This window comes from Rhinatrema bivittatum, chromosome 10 (assembly GCF_901001135.1).
Source record: "Rhinatrema bivittatum chromosome 10, aRhiBiv1.1, whole genome shotgun sequence".
Taxonomy (NCBI): Eukaryota; Metazoa; Chordata; class Amphibia; order Gymnophiona; family Rhinatrematidae; genus Rhinatrema; species Rhinatrema bivittatum.
Window position 1 is genome coordinate 116,542,450 of NC_042624.1, and position 18,354 is coordinate 116,560,803.

Genomic DNA, 18,354 nt, shown 5'->3' on the forward strand with positions numbered 1-18,354 from the left:
ACGTCATGACACCTCACTCTCTCAAAGGCCGTCTCAGTCTTCAGTGCCAAGGGTCCGCTAGTCCCATCTTCTGTTCCGCCTCGCCACCCGACGGGGGAACCTAAGGAGCCTCCTCCTAAGGTATTACCATCCTTCTGTCGGTCCAAGTGTTCACAAGCCTGATCATAACAAACAACTATCGTTCAAGGAGAATCAATGCTGTCTAGAAGAGTTGAAAGTATAGAGAATTCTATCAGATATACCAATTTAAGAATTATAAATTTCCCAAAATGTAAATTAGTATCACCTAAGGAACAATTGAGGAATTATTTTCTGGAGGTGTTGTCTATATCTCCAGAAAGTCTTCCTTCAATTTTAAGTGTTTACTTTATAAGTTGGAAAAATGAAGAAATGATTGATCAAGCTGTTGTTGAAACATCATTAAATGTAACAGAGCTTTTAGAGACATCCTTTAGTTCCCAGATTGAAAAAAGAGGGACTCTTTTGGTCAAGTTTAACCTTTCTTCTGAAAGGGATTAAATTTTGAAACTTTTTTTTGGTAAATAGAACCTCTTTGTATCTGGGACAAAAGGTATGGATCTACCCAGACCTAGCTAAGGAGACTCAAATAAGAAGGAAAAAGTTTTAATGTTTAGCAAATCAAGCGAGAACTTTTGGAAGACAAATAGTGGTAAGATTTCCCTGTAAATGCATAATGCATGCAGAAGGGATAAGATATGTATATTTTGAACCGGAACATCTAGAGAAGTTCTTGGAAACCCGTCGGAACCAACGAGAGGTGGCTGAGTCTCAAATCCAATAATCATTTGGAATAAGAAAATATATACTCTGCCCTACCTTCCTGAATGGTAAAATCTGTTTATAATAGTGATTGCTCATGTATTGTCATCCCCCCCCTGTAGTTGTGTAACAAAGAAAAAAGGGGAGTTAATAATTACGGAAAGTATTATCTGTATGAAGATAAATGAATCCCTATTTTCTGATTTGTAAGTTCAATGTTATGTTGAATATGTAATTTTGAAAATTAAAAATTTAAAAAAAAAAATTTTGCTCCAGCAGAATTCTGCTTGCGGTGTTTCCCCCCCCTTTCTACATGTCCAGTAAGCACTGATGAGATGGTACAGTCCATCTGTTCAGATAAAGCTTGGCGTAAGCATCTTATCGACGCCTTCCCTTCCCTGTGTTATGTTACAGACAGAAGTCGAAAAGCACTACAAAATGCCAGGCATAGCCATGATTTTAATTTGCCTTTCTGAAATCTGCATTTCTCCTTCATCTAAATTCTCCCTAAAAAAATGCAGATTAGGAAATTGGGCAGAATAATTGGATTTTGATTTCATTCCTCCATTTTCTAAATCCATGCTCAGGGTGATTTACGATTCAGGTCGCTGCCTCAGAGGGCTTAGAGTCCAACAGGACGATTTTAAAAGTGTTGCTCTCGCAAAAAATGGCTTCTACCCGTATGTGGGCCACGCGAATGTAAGAAGCCGGGAAGTACTGGTCCTGATGAGGCCCAAGTCTGGAGATTTTGGGCCAGAGGAGAGCGAGCAAGAGAAAGAGAGAGAGGGGCACTTTAATCTCAGGGTAGATTTTGGGGGGTAGGCGGTGTTACATTGGTCTGCCTAGAGTGCAAGGGTCTGTAGAGCCTTGTAACACCACCCCACCCCCCTAAAAACCCACCCTGAGCTGAAAGTGCCCCTCGTAGAGTGGGAGATGAATAGAGTGTCAGATTGAGTGTCTGTCTCTCTTTCCCCCTCCCCTCCATGGTCACGTGGGTAAAGGATCCACACACAGGCTGGAGGAATCGTCATTGTTCGCCAGATAGATCTGAGAAAGCCATTGCTATTCCTGGGAGTGAGCAGCAAGGAACTGGATCTACTCTTTGGAACCTGCTGGGTACTTTCTACAGATCTGGATTGGCCACTGTCGGAGACAAGAGGCTGGGCTTGGGTGGGCCTTGGATCGAGCTGGGCACTTCTTATCTTACAATGATTCTTGAAGCAATGGAGGGTGAACCCAAGGTCACAAGGAGCATCAGTGGAAGAAGCAGGATTTGAACACGAGTTTCCCTGGTACTTAGCCTCTTGCTGTAATGGCAGGGCTGTGGTACTGAAAAGCCCCACACCTCAGCCTTGCATAATTATAATATACTGTGAGATTTGTCTAAAATCCGAAAACCTTGTGCCAGAAAACAGTCTTGAATGTTTTCAAAAAGCGCGGCTGCATTTTTGTCGTTCAGGACCATCGTGTATTTTTCCCTGCGCACTGCTACCACCTAGTGTCTCTTTAGGGTTTTACACTTTTTGGGGGGAAGAGATTGCAGTTTTATTACCAATTTCATTCTCCACATCATTGAAGACAAAACAGCCCTCTAGAAAATCAGACACACTCATGCAGCAAGTGATAAAATAACCACAAATTTTATAGGGTCAGAGTAGCGTGGGGCAAACATCAAACATGCCAGCAGTACCCAACACGCTTATTGGATAAGTCACTTCTCCTAATGACGAGGGAAAAGGCCACTTTAGGAACTCGGCAGAAATACATTTAACTTTGCCCAAAATATATAGAGGGAAATGAGTAAATCTATCATTTACACTTGTATGAATCTCACTTTCAGGAAGAGTTTAGTCCTACGTACAGTGCATGCAGTCATTCTCCCCAAATGAGTTTTTATTTTGCACGCAGAAAGTACATATAATCCCACATATATATCTAACATAATTGATCATCACAAAATCCAAGAAATTCATAACCAATAAAGAGCAAGAAACAAACAACAGGAAGAATAGATTACACCCACTTGGATCAAACTCAAAACTGAAAATGTCTGAGTGATTTTACTTCCCAACCTATAGATCAATTAAGTTTGTTTTGGGCGGACCTCACCCATAAGCCTGGATTTCTTGGGAATTTTCTCTGCTAATGCTCTTCTTAATACCTGCGTTGCGCCATAGAAATCCTTCTGGAGTTCATATGGCGTAATATGTACAGGTAACCTATCAAGCTGTGCTTGGACGTTCTTTTTTTTAACTTAAATCCTATTGAAGTTCAACAATATAACAAACCAGAGATTAGATTTCGACCTAGGAGGCTTGCTTGCGCGTTCAAGAAAGGTACAACAGGTTCTCAGAGCTTCTGTGTCTTATCTGAAGCAAAGTCGCATATATTCATAGACCTGTGGATGTCACCCGTTTGCCACTAATCAAAGCTTGAGTCAAAGAAATTGTTGATGCTTGGGAGGAGGAGGGCTGGAAGTGCTCATCGATTATTGGTTAGGATTGTATTTTTATAAGAACCTACCTCACTCCTGTACGCTTCTGTGCTAATTCGGAAAAATGCTGGAGGGAGCGTGGAGAAAGGGGACGTCCAGTGCATATTTTATATCAGTGTTCAGTTCTAGCAAAATATTGGAGTGAGCTGCAGAGAACCATTGAAGAAGTTACTGGTGTGCAAATTCCTGATGCTGCAAGAGTCCATTTATTTATTTTTGTACCTGACACTACAGGGAGAGAGAGAGTATGAAGTTTCATTAAGAAACTGTGAGGTGGGAAGGAAGATTGTTAAAAAGAATTGGGAATGATGTTTCCTTCCATGTTGAGGGAGTGGGCGTGGGTTTAATGGTGGAGATGGAGCTACTAACAGGAAGATGGGGTTCCTTCTAATTGTAGCGCCCCCATCAGGTGACATTGGGAAAAACCTGCCACCAATGCCTCACGTGTATACAGGATCAGATGGGGGTTGCGGGTTCTTTGAATACTGGAGACATAACCCAGGCACCCCTAATTCAGTGCTAATAATACCCCTTTCCTGTGCCAAGGGACACAGGATGAAACCCCACAATTGTTTATTTGTATCTGGTGGAGAGAAACATAAAGGCAGTAATGAAACGGCAAACACAAGAGAAAATGCAAAAAGCATTAAACAGAAAACAAAACAGATATGTACAGCTGAAACAATATCCGGACAGCACTTTCTGTAAAGCAGCAATGATGAAGACTCTTGGAACTATCCCCAGAGTTGCAGGCAAGATGAACAGTGCCACCTGCATTGGGCAGATTGCATTAGGGGTTTGCAGGATAAAACGTTCCTTTTCGTTTTTCAGTTCATTTTTGGGAGGTTTTTGCACCCAAATTTCAGTTTCTGCAATGTTTGATTCATTTCATTTGTGTGAAAAAAAACCAAATCAAACATTAAAAAAAAAATTCCCAAAACAAAGAAAATAATGAAAATCGGGCCTCCTGTCCCCACGACCCTTCCCTCCCACCCACCCAGGAAAGTGACAGGGCCAGGATCCCCCACAGCCCCCACATACCCAACCTGGTGAGGATCCATCGGTGAGGCCTAGGCTGAGGCTGCAGAGCTCGCCTGACGTCGTGGCTGAGGCTGCAGAGCTCGCCTGACGTCGTAGCTGAGGCCTAGGCTGAGGCTGCAGAGCTCGCCTGACATCGTGGCTGAGGCCTAGGCTGAGGCTGCAGAGCTCGCCTGACGTCGTGGCTGAGGCTGCAGAGCTCGCCTGACATCGTGGCTGAGGCCTAGGCTGAGGCTGCAGAGCTCGCCTGACGTCGTGGCTGAGGCCTAGGCTGAGGCTGCAGAGCTCGCCTGACGTCGTGGCTGAGGCCTAGGCTGAGGCTGCAGAGCCCGCCTGACGTCGTGGCTGAGGCCTAGGCTGAGGCTGCAGAGCTCGCCTGACGTCGTAGCTGAGGCCTAGGCTGAGGCTGCAGAGCTCGCCTGACGTCGTGGCTGAGGCTGCAGAGCTCGCCTGACGTCGTGGCTGAGGCCTAGGCTGAGGCTGCAGAGCTCGCCTGACGTCGTGGCTGAGGCCTAGGCTGAGGCTGCAGAGCTCGCCTGACGTCGTGGCTGAGGCCTAGGCTGAGGCTGCAGAGCTCGCCTGACGTCGTGGCTGAGGCTGCAGAGCTCGCCTGACGTCGTGGCTGAGGCCTAGGCTGAGGCTGCAGAGCTCGCCTGACGTCGTAGCTGAGGCCTAGGCTGAGGCTGCAGAGCTCGCCTGACGTCGTGGCTGAGGCTGCAGAGCTCGCCTGACATCGTGGCTGAGGCCTAGGCTGAGGCTGCAGAGCTCGCCTGACGTCGTGGCTGAGTCCTAGGCTGAGGCTGCAGAGCTCGCCTGACGTCGTGGCTGAGGCTGCAGAGCTCGCCTGACGTCGTGGCTGAGGCCTAGGCTGAGGCTGCAGAGCTCGCCTGACGTCGTGGCTGAGGCCTAGGCTGAGGCTGCAGAGCTCGCCTGACGTCGTGGCTGAGGCTGCAGAGCTCGCCTGACGTCGTGGCTGAGGCCTAGGCTGAGGCTGCAGAGCTCGCCTGACGTCGTGGCTGAGGCCTAGGCTGAGGCTGCAGAGCTCGCCTGACGTCGTGGCTGAGGCCTAGGCTGAGGCTGAAGCCTCGGTCTTACGTAGGCTGAGGATGCAATAGGATTGCCCCAACCTCGGCCTACGCAAGGCTGAGGCTTCAGCCTAGGCTGGAGCCCAGGCTCAGGCCTGATGCTACAGCCCAGCCCAAAGGCCAGGTCCCTGACTTCTGGCGTTTGCATACAGACAGTTTAGAGTATGCTTTTTATTTGTATTTCTATTTGTATTCACCACTTTCTTATTAGCAAGAGATACTGGCAGTATAAAGTCATTTACATGTGTTTGCTCCTTATCTGCATCCATCTGGGCCTCTTCGGCTTTAGACATAACCTCTGTACTGTGATGTTCTAACCTCTCTGTTTTGCAGGTATGCTTGGAAGATACCTTCCTCCGAACCACGTGCCAGCGTTCCCCCATGGTCTAGTTTAAAAGCTGCTGTCTCTCCGTTTTAAATGTTAGTGCCAGCGGCAGGTTCTACCCTGGTAAAGAGGGGCCCATTCTCTTGGAATAGGCTATCCTGTCCCCAGAAAGTTCTCCAGTTCCCACCAAACTTAAAGCCCTCTTCCCTGGCTCCATCATCTCAACCACACTTTTGAGCTCAGCCAGCCTCTAAGATCCTGTAAATGGAACTAGGGTTGCCAACTGGCTCCAGATTTTCAGGACAGGTTGATCTAGTCCTGGCTTTACCCTATTGCATGCTGGGACTTGTTCTGATTTCCCTATTGCACTCTCTAAGAAAAATAAGGCTATAAGTACCTGCATGCAGAGGAGTAAAACCAGGACTGGATCAGCCTGTCCTGAAAACCTGGAGGCAGTTGGCAACCCTACATGGCTCAGGGAGCATTTGTGAGAATGCAACCCTGGAGGTTCTGGATTTCAATTTCCTATCTAAAAACCTAAATTCATCCTGCAGAGCCTCCCCCCTGTGCCTTTCTATGCCGCTGGTACCCACATGCACCAGGAGAGCCAGTTCCTCCCCAGCACTCTCTAACATCTTATCTAAGCGGCCCTGGCACTTTTGCATTCTCTCCAGTTCTTTCAAGGTCATGAACCCAGTGCTTTTCTAGTACAGCGATGTTATAGTGTTTACACGGTTTCTAGTGGATGGACCCGTGCTTTTCTGTGTACAGGCCTTCTGAATTCAGCGCCAAGATTTCCTCGTCTCTGCTACACCAGCGTTTTCTCCTGAGCTATCTGGGCATCGTTTTGTCCGTAGTCCTGTGTCCTGTGCTACAGTTCTCAATCTCTCATCTTTCGTCGCCCTGAACCCATCCCTGTGCCAGGCTTACAGTGGTTCTGCTCTGCATGCAGGAACTCTTTCTACTTCTCAGCACTGCTTTTGGGTCTTTGCCGTGTTTGCCGGGCTGACTCTTTAAAGAGCTTTCCTGTCCTCTTCCTGATCTGGTTCCTTCTCCACCCTCCCATGCTCGCTCGTAGGCTCACTCTCACTCACTTTAGGACACTGATTGTTTGCGGCCGCCCACTTTTGTATTCCTGGACCTCTTTCGGCCCCTGGGTCTGTGGATGCTTTGGATCTGCTGCGCAAGTTAATTTCTATAAGGCGCGCGCCGGCCCGAGATCTTGGGTTGTGCTCGCTCGGTCCTGGAGGGCGTGGGGGAGTTTTCTTGTTCTTGCATCCAAGCGGAGACAAAAAGCTGCGTGAAAGTGCATGGAGTGCAAGTCCAGCTTCCCCGCTGTGGTATCTTTAAAACGTTTGAAATAAAAAAACCAGACTTCACACCCAGATTTAAATGTTTATGCTTTCTCTCAGCTCTGGGATCTTCCAGGATCCTTCCTGAACGCTGCACGTATAAATACCCCTCAGGCTGCAGGCATCACGTTTAGGTGGGGATTGGAATCACCTTTATGCCCTTTGGTATTTACTAACGGGCGGGCTACAAGGAAACGGCCCAGGCACAGCCTTGCCAGGTTTGTAACAGCCGCAGTCCTCACCACGTGGCACTAGAGGCTGCTAAAGGCTCTTTGCAATGTGCAAACTACAAACCTATGGGGCGGGGGAGGTAAATGAAGTAAGGTCCCGAACTGAAAGTCATGTTATGTACATTATCCTTTAATCAGAAATAACATTACAAAAACAGCTTTCTGCCCATGCTAAAAAAAAACTTTCACAATTCAGATTTTCCCTAGACCAGAGGTGCCCAAACCTGTCCCGGAGGATCCTCAGCCAGTCGGGTTTTCAGGATATCCACAATGAATACGCATGAGATAAAATGTGCAGGTTCTGGGGATATCCACCATGAATACGCATGAGATAAAATGTGCAGGTTCTGGGGATATCCACCATGAATACGCATGAGATAAAATGTGCAGGTTCTGGGGATATCCACCATGAATACGCATGAGATAAAATGTGCAGGTTCTGGGGATATCCACCATGAATACGCATGAGATAAAATGTGCAGGTTCTGGGGATATCCACCATGAATACGCATGAGATAAAATGTGCAGGTTCTGGGGATATCCACCATGAATACGCATGAGATAAAATGTGCAGGTTCTGGGGATATCCACAATGAATACGCATGAGATAAAATGTGCAGGTTCTGGGGATATCCACAATGAATACGCATGAGATAAAATGTGCAGGTTCTGGGGATATCCACAATGAATACGCATGAGATAAAATGTGCAGGTTCTGGGGATATCCACAATGAATACGCATGAGATAAAATGTGCAGGTTCTGGGGATATCCACCATGAATATGCATGAGATCAAATGTGCAGGTTCTGGGGATATCCACAATGAATACGCATGAGATAAAATGTGCAGGTTCTGGGGATATCCACAATGAATACGCAGGAGATAAAATGTGCAGGTTCTGGGGATATCCACAATGAATACGCATGAGATAAAATGTGCAGGTTCTGGGGATATCTACAATGAATACGCATGAGATCAAATGTGCAGGTTCTGGGGATATCCACCATGAATACGCATGAGATAAAATGTGCAGGTTCTGGGGACATCACCGGGGATGGCTGAGGATCTTCCGGGACAGGTTTGGGAACCCCCTGTCTTAGATTAAAGAATCCGGCGTCAGGTGACCTTCTTCAAGTACAGGTGGATGCCGTTTTTGGACCGTAGGACAACCTGAGGTATTTTGATGGGGGGCTGTGTTTCATCGGGGGAGACCTGGAAGCGTTGCAGGGTCAGAGCGATGGCCACTTTAATCTCGTTCATGGCGAAGTTCTGTCCGATGCAGTTCCTGAAACGCGAGATGGGAGAATCATGTTTGGGGGGGCTTGGTGAGATTACAGTGAATACAGCACGGCTAGAGCCTGGATGGAGGAAATCAGGCTGCCTGAATCTGACCAGCAGTCAAGAGTCCCAGGATCCTGTGGACAGTTCCCCTCCAGTTTAAAGCACTTTCTTACCACTTTCTCTGTTTTAGGGCCAGACTCCCTTTCGCTGCCTCTGCAGCTATCCAGGTTCACACAGACTCTGCTCTCCTTTTGGATGCTAATACAGGTCAGTGGGAAGCTGAGCAAGATACATAGGGGTTTGTGCACGAGAGTGCATCTGTATCGACACAACACAACTAGTTATATTTGCAAGTAATGTCACCTCCTCTTAAGGCCTGGCCTGGAAGCTATCACGTGTTCTTCTCAGCCAGCAAAATAACAGGTGGAAAAAAATGCTTTGCTTGTTAAGTAAAGAAACTATGTGCAGAGGCCCAGGTACACAGAGGTGGTCACAGTCAGTCCCTCTGCTGCTTCTCCACTTCAGTTTATATTCCCTCCCAACCCGGTCAATGATGTACGCTCCCCAAATGTTAGGAGAAGAAGCAACGTTTCTGTGCTTCATTCTCTTTTGCTTTCTGAGAGGCCATTTCAACTCTCGTTTCTGGAAGAGAAATTGCTTGGAATTGGGGTCATTTGCTTGTTCTGTACAGTTCAGCCTTTTCCTGAGTTTTTTTTTTCTAGTTTTGCAGGTGGCTTCCACCTTTTATCCTTCCGTTCAGTGAATGGTGGCGTCAAAGCTGCCCCTAGGCACTGGCAGTGCCAGTTCCCTGTCATCCCCACCCTCCCTCACCACACCTTGGAGCCCTGCCTTCTTCTTCCCAACACCTCTCCCTTCCCTGGCAAAGCTCGGAGGCCGCTCCCCAGCCCTGGCTCTCAGCTCCACCAGGCATCACAATCTTCTGATGCAGGGGCTAGGCCTGCACGCAGAGACCCTTCCCCCCTGGGTGGAGACCCAAAGGTTGGGGAGTGGAGGGCAGGCTTAGTCCAGGCTCACGGGAAGGACCGCGGCAGCAGGCTTACGCAAGTCCGAGGCGAGATTGGCAGTCCCTCAGACAGGAAGGGCTGGGAATTTTGCCACCATCCAACTTTTCTGCCCTAAGCACAGGCCTAGTAGGGCCTGGGAGTAAATCCAGGCCTGCCTCTATCTCACCCCAATCTACTGACCACCATCCTTCCTCTTCTCATATGTAGATGAAAAATCAAATCCATTTCCGCAGGAGAAGCACTTTTACCTACAGAAATAAGCTGTGTAATTATTGTCCACCTTCTATGCAGGTTCACTATTGTAATTTAAGGATCTTCCCTTTACAATCTACACATAAAGTATATCTCCCACCACTAATGAATCTTAACAAATTATTTATCACTTATCTTGCTGTAACCTTCAAAATCCTTCATGTGTGTTTTTGAATGATTTTTAATCTAGGATAAGAAGCATTTTGAGTCTGAATAAAAGTGATTTTTGAGCCAGAAATGAATGAAACCGCTTGTGGCCCATTGCGAGGCGAGAGCCGGTGGATTATATAAAGCGACACCCGTTACTTCTCATGCCGTGTTCTTTTTAATGTTCAGTGACTGTTGGTGTTTTGTGCTCTTTTTCTTCTGCTTCTGATTGTATTGAAGGGCTGCCTGCTTGCTGTTTTAGTTTACGTCTTTAACTTTGTGCCGTGTGTCAGCTTCTGTTCGCTTCGAGAGTCACTGAAATTCACAATGTGACCTTAAGCGCTTAAACGTTTGCACAGAACTTTGAGCGGTGAAGGGTGGCCAAGAGAACCTACTTGGGCTCCCTGCAGTATCCCTTGGTGAAAGGACAATCCTACCTTGGGCCGGCTGCAAAAGGCACAAAGGCGTAGGAGTGCCTGTCGGAGATGTTCTCCGGTGAAAACCTCAGCGGATCAAACACCTGCAAGAGAAGGAGCTGGTGTCAGGGCACAGAGCAGAAACGGCACCTCACAGCTGGCTTGGCCAATGTGTTGCTGTCATCACCGGACGGGAAACGTCAGCCAGCAGCCTGGAGACACGAAACACAGATTCTCTCATGCCGGCCTCTCCTGGCAGGCTCCCCAGGCAAGGTGGGTCCTGAAATGAAGCTTGCTCAATAGCAAGCCCTGGGTCACTGCTGTCGTTCCCATGGGTTCAAGGTATTCGTTTAAATCCGGGGGTCAACAGACGCTTCCAGGTCAGTCAGGCCTTTGCCTCGGTGCATCTACGGGCTTGTAGTTTTGGCTCCACTAAGGAAGGCAGGAACCACAAGTCCAACGATGCACTGGGGATAAAACCAGGACCGGCTCAGCCTGCCCGCTGTGACGGATCTGCAACCCATCTGGTGAGCCCATGGAAATCATCAGCGCTTCAGTTCCCCAGGCTCATGCAGCTGGCGACACGGGAAAGCTCTTACTTCCTTACAGAGAGAAGAGAATCTTTTAAACCAAACAAAACCCCTTTTCTTTGTAATGCGGGAGTTTTGTGCCAGGCCCCTCCAGGTTGCCTCTTAGCTCCCTGCTGAACCCGGTAGGGCCCGGCCGAGGGGATGTGGGGGCTTTCTGACAGCCTTAGCAGGGGAGGGAGCAAATGACATCCTACAGACAGAATAACTTTGGCAGAAAGGTCTCTCCCCATGAAGGAATCTAGTGCTAAGGGGCAGCGCTACATCCTAGCTCTCTTTAGTCCCTCGATCACTCCCAGAACGTTCCCTCTGTCCCCTCAGTCTGTGACACAGACCCCTCTCTACTACAAGGCAAAGTCATTTACCCAGGCAAAGGGGCTTGGCTGAAACCTGCCCACAGCCCGTGCCCTCCTAGCCAGACAGAGGGTGACGCTCTCAGGGCAGGGATTGGGAAAATAACCTGTGGGCTTTGGACTTTCAGAGCTAAAATCTGCCCACAGGTGCTTTGTCCCCGTGGGTGGTTTACAAAGGGGGACCTCGCCGTGAAGTTTCCTTTTGATAATTTAGGGACAAGGTTGGTACCCACGCCCCTTGCCTTTAGCAAATTTTCAAAGGGAAGGGCCCCTGTAGTTTCCCTTGGAAAGGTCATGGCAGGGTACATGGGAAGAAATGTACCCACGTTCTTTGCCCCTGCTGGTCCTTCTGACAAGAGTTAGACGGGGAAAGCGCATGCATATATTTAAATATTCTGTATGTGCATGCCCCTCCCCCCTCCTAGTTACGCCCCTGGGAACCCTGGCAGTGAAACGGTGCGGCTGTATTTAGCTGCTCAGCTGTGGAACAATTTTCACATTGGGGATCTGGCCACCTGGAGGCTGCTGGACCCCTTTCAAAATTACCTTCCCAGTGTAAAAGGTCCTTTCTAACCCCCATCGGCAAAGCTGGTAAATTTTGTAGCGGCTTTACTGCAGGAAAAGGCAGGTCTATGGCAGCGGGTCATCCAGGCTGCCTTCATACATGCACTGCACAGATGTCTGATGACAAGCAGCACCGTGGCACCCTGATTTACTCTGGTAATGCTGGTGTCACCAGACGACACTCCCTGGACACAGAAACGGGATCGATTATCAAGAGCCACAAAAACCATCCTGGGAAGCAAGTCACAGAAAAGCAAGGCCCAGTGACTTTTGAGCCTGCTCTGCAATCCTCTGAGGCACCGCATTAGATTGTCGTGACAGCAGCAGCAGCAGCAGCAGCGTTACCTCTGGATCCTTCCAAATGGTGGAGTTTCTGTGAATGGCATAAATATTCAACCCAATAGTGATGCCTGGTGGGAAGGAAAGGAAAAAAAAACAACTTGCATTAAAGAGCTAGAGCTGAATCTTTTACACACAGCAGGATCTTTGTTTAAGTGCCAAGAGCTGCACAATGCTCAGAAACATTAGCCGTAGATATGTGGCCCTGCCAGTGGCGAGTGACTCATGGCATGCAGAGAGCCACTTGGGTGTGCAGGAGATGGGCACGAGTGAGGTTCCTCGGGCAGAAAGCCACCGAGGAAGCACCTTGCCATAATGCCGGAGGAGGCTCCACTCCAGCCAGTGTGGGGAATGGACTGAATCTGGATCACAGAGAACAGGAACCGAAAGAAAGAAATAAGCCCCAGGTATTAGGGATTCTGGGGAGTGTCTTGGCTTTTTATGATACGGGGCTGCAAACTAATAAACACTGCCCAAAGGCATGCTAGCCCTATTGCCTGTTTTATTTATTCAGTCCTTCCATTTGCACCCTCGGACCTTCTCCTAGCAGAAAATCACAATTAACACAAGCACAAGGGAACTTTAAGAGCGTTTACACTTCTGATCTTTGGCAGGTGCAGCGGAGAAACATTTTTTATCTGAATTTTTCCATTTTGTGCCCATGGCCTCAGGACATCACACTCCCCAGCCCCTCCTGCCTTGCAGCCATACAGTGCGTCCTCGGGGTGGGAGCAGCCAGGGCCACATTGAAGGGGAAAGCAGGTCCTGTTTTGGGCCAGCGGAAATGACTGAAAGTTACAGGCGGGGAGTGTGGCATGCAAGAAATTCAGGGAAGGTGGGTGTCAGGGAGGAAGGAGCACAATGGCAGAGAAGAGTTCAGCAGAGAAGCATCAGCTCACCCAAGTGGCACTGCTCCCCCTCCTCCAGGAGTGCTGCATGGGGGAGGGGGAGTAGTGACACTTAGGCACACAGTGAACCACAGCTTTCCTCTCTCTCTCTCTCTCTCTCTCACACACACACACACATACAGACACACACACATAAAGAACCACAGCTTTCCTCTCTCTCACACACACACATACAGACACACACACATAAAGAACCACAGCTTTCCTCTCTCTCATACACAAACATAACCTCAACTTTCCTCTCTCTCTTTCACACACATAAAGAGTTATAGATTTCCTCTCTCACATACAGAGCCACTGCTTTCCTCTCTCTCACACACACACATACAGACACACACACATAAAGAACCACAGCTTTCCTCTCTCTCATACACAAACATAACCTCAACTTTCCTCTCTCTCTTTCACACACATAAAGAGTTATAGATTTCCTCTCTCACATACAGAGCCACTGCTTTCCTCTCTCTCACACACACACATACAGACACACACACATAAAGAGCCACAGCTTTCCTCTCTCTCATTCACAAACATAACCTCAACTTTCCTCTCTCTCTTTCACACACATAAAGAGTTATAGATTTCCTCTCTCACATACAGAGCCACAGCTTTCCTCTCTCTCTCACACACACATACAGATCCTCAGCTTTCCTCTCTTAAATACACAAACAGAACCTCAACTTTCCTCTCTCTCTCTCTCTCTCATATACACACACACAAAGAGCCACAGCTTTCCTCTCTCTCATACACATACAGAACCTCAACTTTCCTCTCTCTTTCTCACACATAAAGAGTTATAGATTTCCTCTCTCACAGACAGAGCTACAGCTTTCCTCTCTCTCTCACACACACATACAGAACCTCAACTTTCCTCTCTCATACATATACAGAGCCACAGCTTTCCTCTCTCTCATACACAAATAGAACCTCAACTTTCCTCTCTCTCTCTCTCTCTCACACACACACACACACACACACACAGCTTTCCTTTCTCTCATATACGTACAGAACCTCACCTTTCCTCTCTCTCTTCCACACACATGCAAGAGTTATAGATTTCCTCTCTCACAGACAGAGCCACAGCTTTCCCCTCTCTCTTTCTTTCACACACATACAGAACCACAGCTTTCCTCTTTCTCACACACTTACAGAGCCATAGATTTCCTCTCTCTCATACAGAGCCACAGCTTTCCTCTCTCAAACACACATATATAAAGCCACAACTTTCCTCTCTCTCACACACACATACAGAACCTCTGCTTTTCTTTCTCACGCACACACACATACAGAGCCACAGCTTTCCTGTCTCTCACACACATACAGAACCTCAGCTTTCCTGTCTCACATACACACACACACACACATTCAGAACCTCAGCTTTCCTGTCTCTCTCTCTCTCTCACACACACACACACTCACACACACACCCCCCTACATACAGAGCCACAGCTTTCCTCTCTCACACACACATACCGAACCTCAGCTTTCCTGTCTCACACACCCACATACAAAGCCACAGCTTTCTAGTTCTGCTGAGGTGATGCTACAGATAGGAAGAGCTTTGCACAGGAACAAAAGACAGCAAAGAAGGAGTAATGCAGTTCTATTATTACACCTTCCCCCTATTACAATCAGGCTTTCAGTGTCGTTAGTATATGGAATCAGCACTAACTAGAATTGTGAACGAGATCAGGATTAAATTAGATGGTGGTAAGGATACGCTGATGATTTTTATCAGTATGAGTGTAACCTTCAGTACTGTTGACCATCAGTTATTGTTGAATCGGTTGTCTGAGTTGGAGTTAAAAGATGTAGTTCAGTCCTAATTTAAGTCTTAATGATCATTCTAGCCAGGTCATCTGGAGCTCTATGTCATCTGAATCCAGAACCTGACTTTATGCAGCTCCGCAGGGCCCAGTACTAGCCCCTGCATTATTCAACTTATGTCTAGCACCCTTGACAGCAATAATTCAAGACTTGAGCTACAGATGTCACGTGTTTGTGAATGATGTCCAGGTAGTTGCCTGTATAGATTCTACTTGTCAAGAGAATTTGGGGAAATTTTAACAGCTGCCTTGATCAAATTGATTCTTGGCTATCAAGCATAATCTGAAGGTTAATCCATTCAAATATGAGGCTTTCTGGGTAAGCAGGAGGAATTCTGTTGAGTAATCCTATTACAGCAGGAACTGAGATTCCCTTTAAGAAAGCAGTTAAAATAGATACCACGCTTAGGATGTCAAATCATATTTACTTCTGTACTTAGGCTATCTTTCTTTTATTTATGCTAGAATGTGCATTCGTTTTATTCGTTTCAGTTAATGCGCACTAATTTTTCAGAGATCAGTAAAATGAAATGAAAAATGCAAACAAAACCAAACTGATTAAGGAAAAGAAAATGTTTTGGCTGCCTGCCCTTGATAATATTAAACAGCTGAAGCATTTTTTGGAGTTACATAACCTGAAAACCCTGATACATTTGTTTGTTTCGACTAGATTAGATTCCTCAGGATTTCCCTGTGGGCACTGTCAAACGGTTCCAGTTGTTACAGAATGCTGCTGATCTAAGGAATACAATCACATATCCCCTTTACTGAATAAATTACACTGGCTTCTTATCCCGTGTCAGATTAAATTCAACGTACTTTGCTTGTTTGTAAAGTCTTACATAGGAACAGCCAAAAGATGTGTCTGATTTGTTGATTGCATACAAGCCACTAAGACTGTTACGCTCAGGTGAACAAGATTTGTGTAGGATCCCTTCCCCTTCAGAGATTAGGTTTGAGGTTACGAAACACGCCTCTTTTACTATCAAGCACCAGTTTTATAGAATGCCCTGCCATTAGACATTCACTTAGTGGTCGATATTGGTGGATTTAGCCTGAAAACCATGGGAATTAAAATCTTGCTGCTCTGTCTGTCCCAGACTTAACTGTCTAACTTTTTATCTGGCTAAAACGTTAGCTAAATAACTCTGGGGCTGGTCAGGGGTGTTCCAGGATGGGGCTTGTTTTCCAGCTAACCCCTAGCATCACTAGACTGCGATGTTTTTTTCATGGGTGGACTCCCACTATCGCAAAGGGATGTTGCCCTGATAATGGGCCTCTCCCTCGAAAAAATATCACCGCCAGTATGGCAAGTTGTTTTGTCTCGCAGCCAAGCATTACAGGTCAAATCAATGCAACTATTGGCCCTTTAACGTGATGGAGCCCCATGCAGTCCAAAAGGTAGGACTATACCTGGAAGAGTCCATCTGCTGTGGAGAATGCAGTCTTCTCCATTTGCTGCTGGAGTGAAAGGGACTTGCTAATACCTCTTTGTTTCCTACAGGATTTGTTCACCTTAGAGTGTTTAATATACAGGTCTTTATCGTCTAAGGGGAAGACCTTTGGAATTGCCAGTTCCTCATTGATGAGGCTGGGCAAACTCGCTGTGAGCCAGCTCCACAGGGTTCCAAAATCTGTATAGTCCAGCCTGATCACTATGGGATATAGAAGCCAAGGAAGGACTCTTACTTCTATCCTGATCTGGTCCACTGGAGTCTTCATCTGGCCTTGGCTAGTTGGATGCTGCTGCTGACACTGTGGATGCACGCAAGGGTCACGGTCCTTTCATAATCAATTTGAAGCCGCTTAATTAATTCTCTTCCAATAAGCATCTTCATGCTCCCAGAGTCTACTAATGCCTGGGTTTGAAAGCCCTCTAGTTCTATGGGAATCACAAAAGTCAAGATTCCCGGACTGGGAATGTCTACAAAACTGCAAAAATATGGGGCCATGAATTTAACATCCATAGGCTCATCTTCCCTGCATGGGCCGTCCCAAGCATAATGGCCCCTCTCCCTGCAATAGAATTCGGGGCTTGTGGCTGAGGTGAGGAGTCAGGCCTGCCCTGATCTAAGAGTGGTTGTGGAATTCTGGCCTCAGGACTTTGGCATCCTCCACTCGGGCTGAGTGACTTCCTGTGATCATGACGACTCTGCCATTGTGTGGGCCTAGAAAAAGACCACGCCAACCTCTAGCGCTATTTCCAGAGTAAGGTTCGGGTGGTGGCATACTCATTGCTGCATAGGCTGCGTCAGCACATCTAGGAATTATTCCAGCATAGCCATCTTGGCTACTTCCATCCCAGTCTTCCCTTCTGGACATAGCCATTTCCAGCCAACATCCTTAAGTCTGTGGGAAATGCTTTGAGGGTTTTCTTCAGGTTGGAGAACTCTCCACTAAAACTGTGTCAGTAGGCTTCTAGGGTAAGGCCCAGATGGCAATGGACCCTACTGGAAAAACCAAATAATTTCCCACTTTTGTGCATAAGTTTTGCACTTTGCTGAGAGTGTTACACAATTAGTGTTTCCAGGAACCTGAAAAGCCCAAGTCATGAAATCACTATCCAGAGCGCTGTGTAAAACCGCATTAACACAGACATTAAAGCTGGCATGGATTCTGCTTTGAATAAATGCCAGCATTTGAATAAAAAACCAGCAGAGAGATTGCCTTCTCTTTTACAAAGGCGTCCAACTTGGGCAGCTCACAGGTCAGCTAAGTGGAAATTCCCTCATCTATGGGTGTATAGTTTGCAAATATTAACTCTATAAATCCAAGAAAGGAGAAAACAGATTCCACCTATTCCACCTCCTATAATATATTCTCTGTCATTTACTAATATGTTTGCAATTCTCACCTCCCTCTCCAGTCATAGAGAGTCCTGCTTACTTTCCTGCCTCTCCTCACTGTCTCTTTTCTCACTCCGTTGCTACCCTGCACTTATTACAATGGATCCTACCATTGTATAAAGCAAAGTAACGAGGGCGTGTTTCATCTTGCCCATTCCATATGAAGACGCTTGACAAATCCCTTGATCCAATGCCAGGCGGGTAGAAGAAAGTTCGTTAAGGGGAAAGAGATAGAAAGTGCAGACAGCACTCACTCGATGCCATGTGCCCTTTCACTTATTCCTGTTCCCGGGTGCTTGACCTTCTCTCTCAATCTCCAGCTAATTATATAACCTGTAATAACAGGGAATGAGAACACAACTGGCAATGCTTTCAAGGCCCTCGATATGACACTGCACTTTTTTTTTTTTTTTTTGGGCTCTCTTATGCAATCGTCCTCCATGCTCCCGGGACGGGGGAAGGGGAAAGTTGGCGTGTGAGTCCCTGTTATGGGGGAGGGTTGGAG

General features: G+C 47.0%; 1 protein-coding gene across 2 annotated transcripts in view; it reads right to left on the minus strand.

Annotated features, from left to right (window-relative positions):
* Positions 1-8,209: 8,209 nt before the first annotated feature.
* Positions 8,210-18,354, minus strand: part of LOC115100083 (cytochrome P450 4B1-like) — a 37,006-nt gene continuing 26,861 nt past the window's right edge. For both annotated transcript variants that reach the window (XM_029618276.1, XM_029618277.1), the window contains exons 10-12: positions 12,276-12,340; positions 10,448-10,530; positions 8,210-8,590 (exon numbers count right to left, since the gene is read on the minus strand). In XM_029618276.1, the coding sequence (XP_029474136.1) occupies positions 8,422-8,590; positions 10,448-10,530; positions 12,276-12,340 (317 nt within the window). In that variant the 3' untranslated portion in view covers positions 8,210-8,421. The remainder of the gene's footprint in view (positions 8,591-10,447; positions 10,531-12,275; positions 12,341-18,354) is intronic.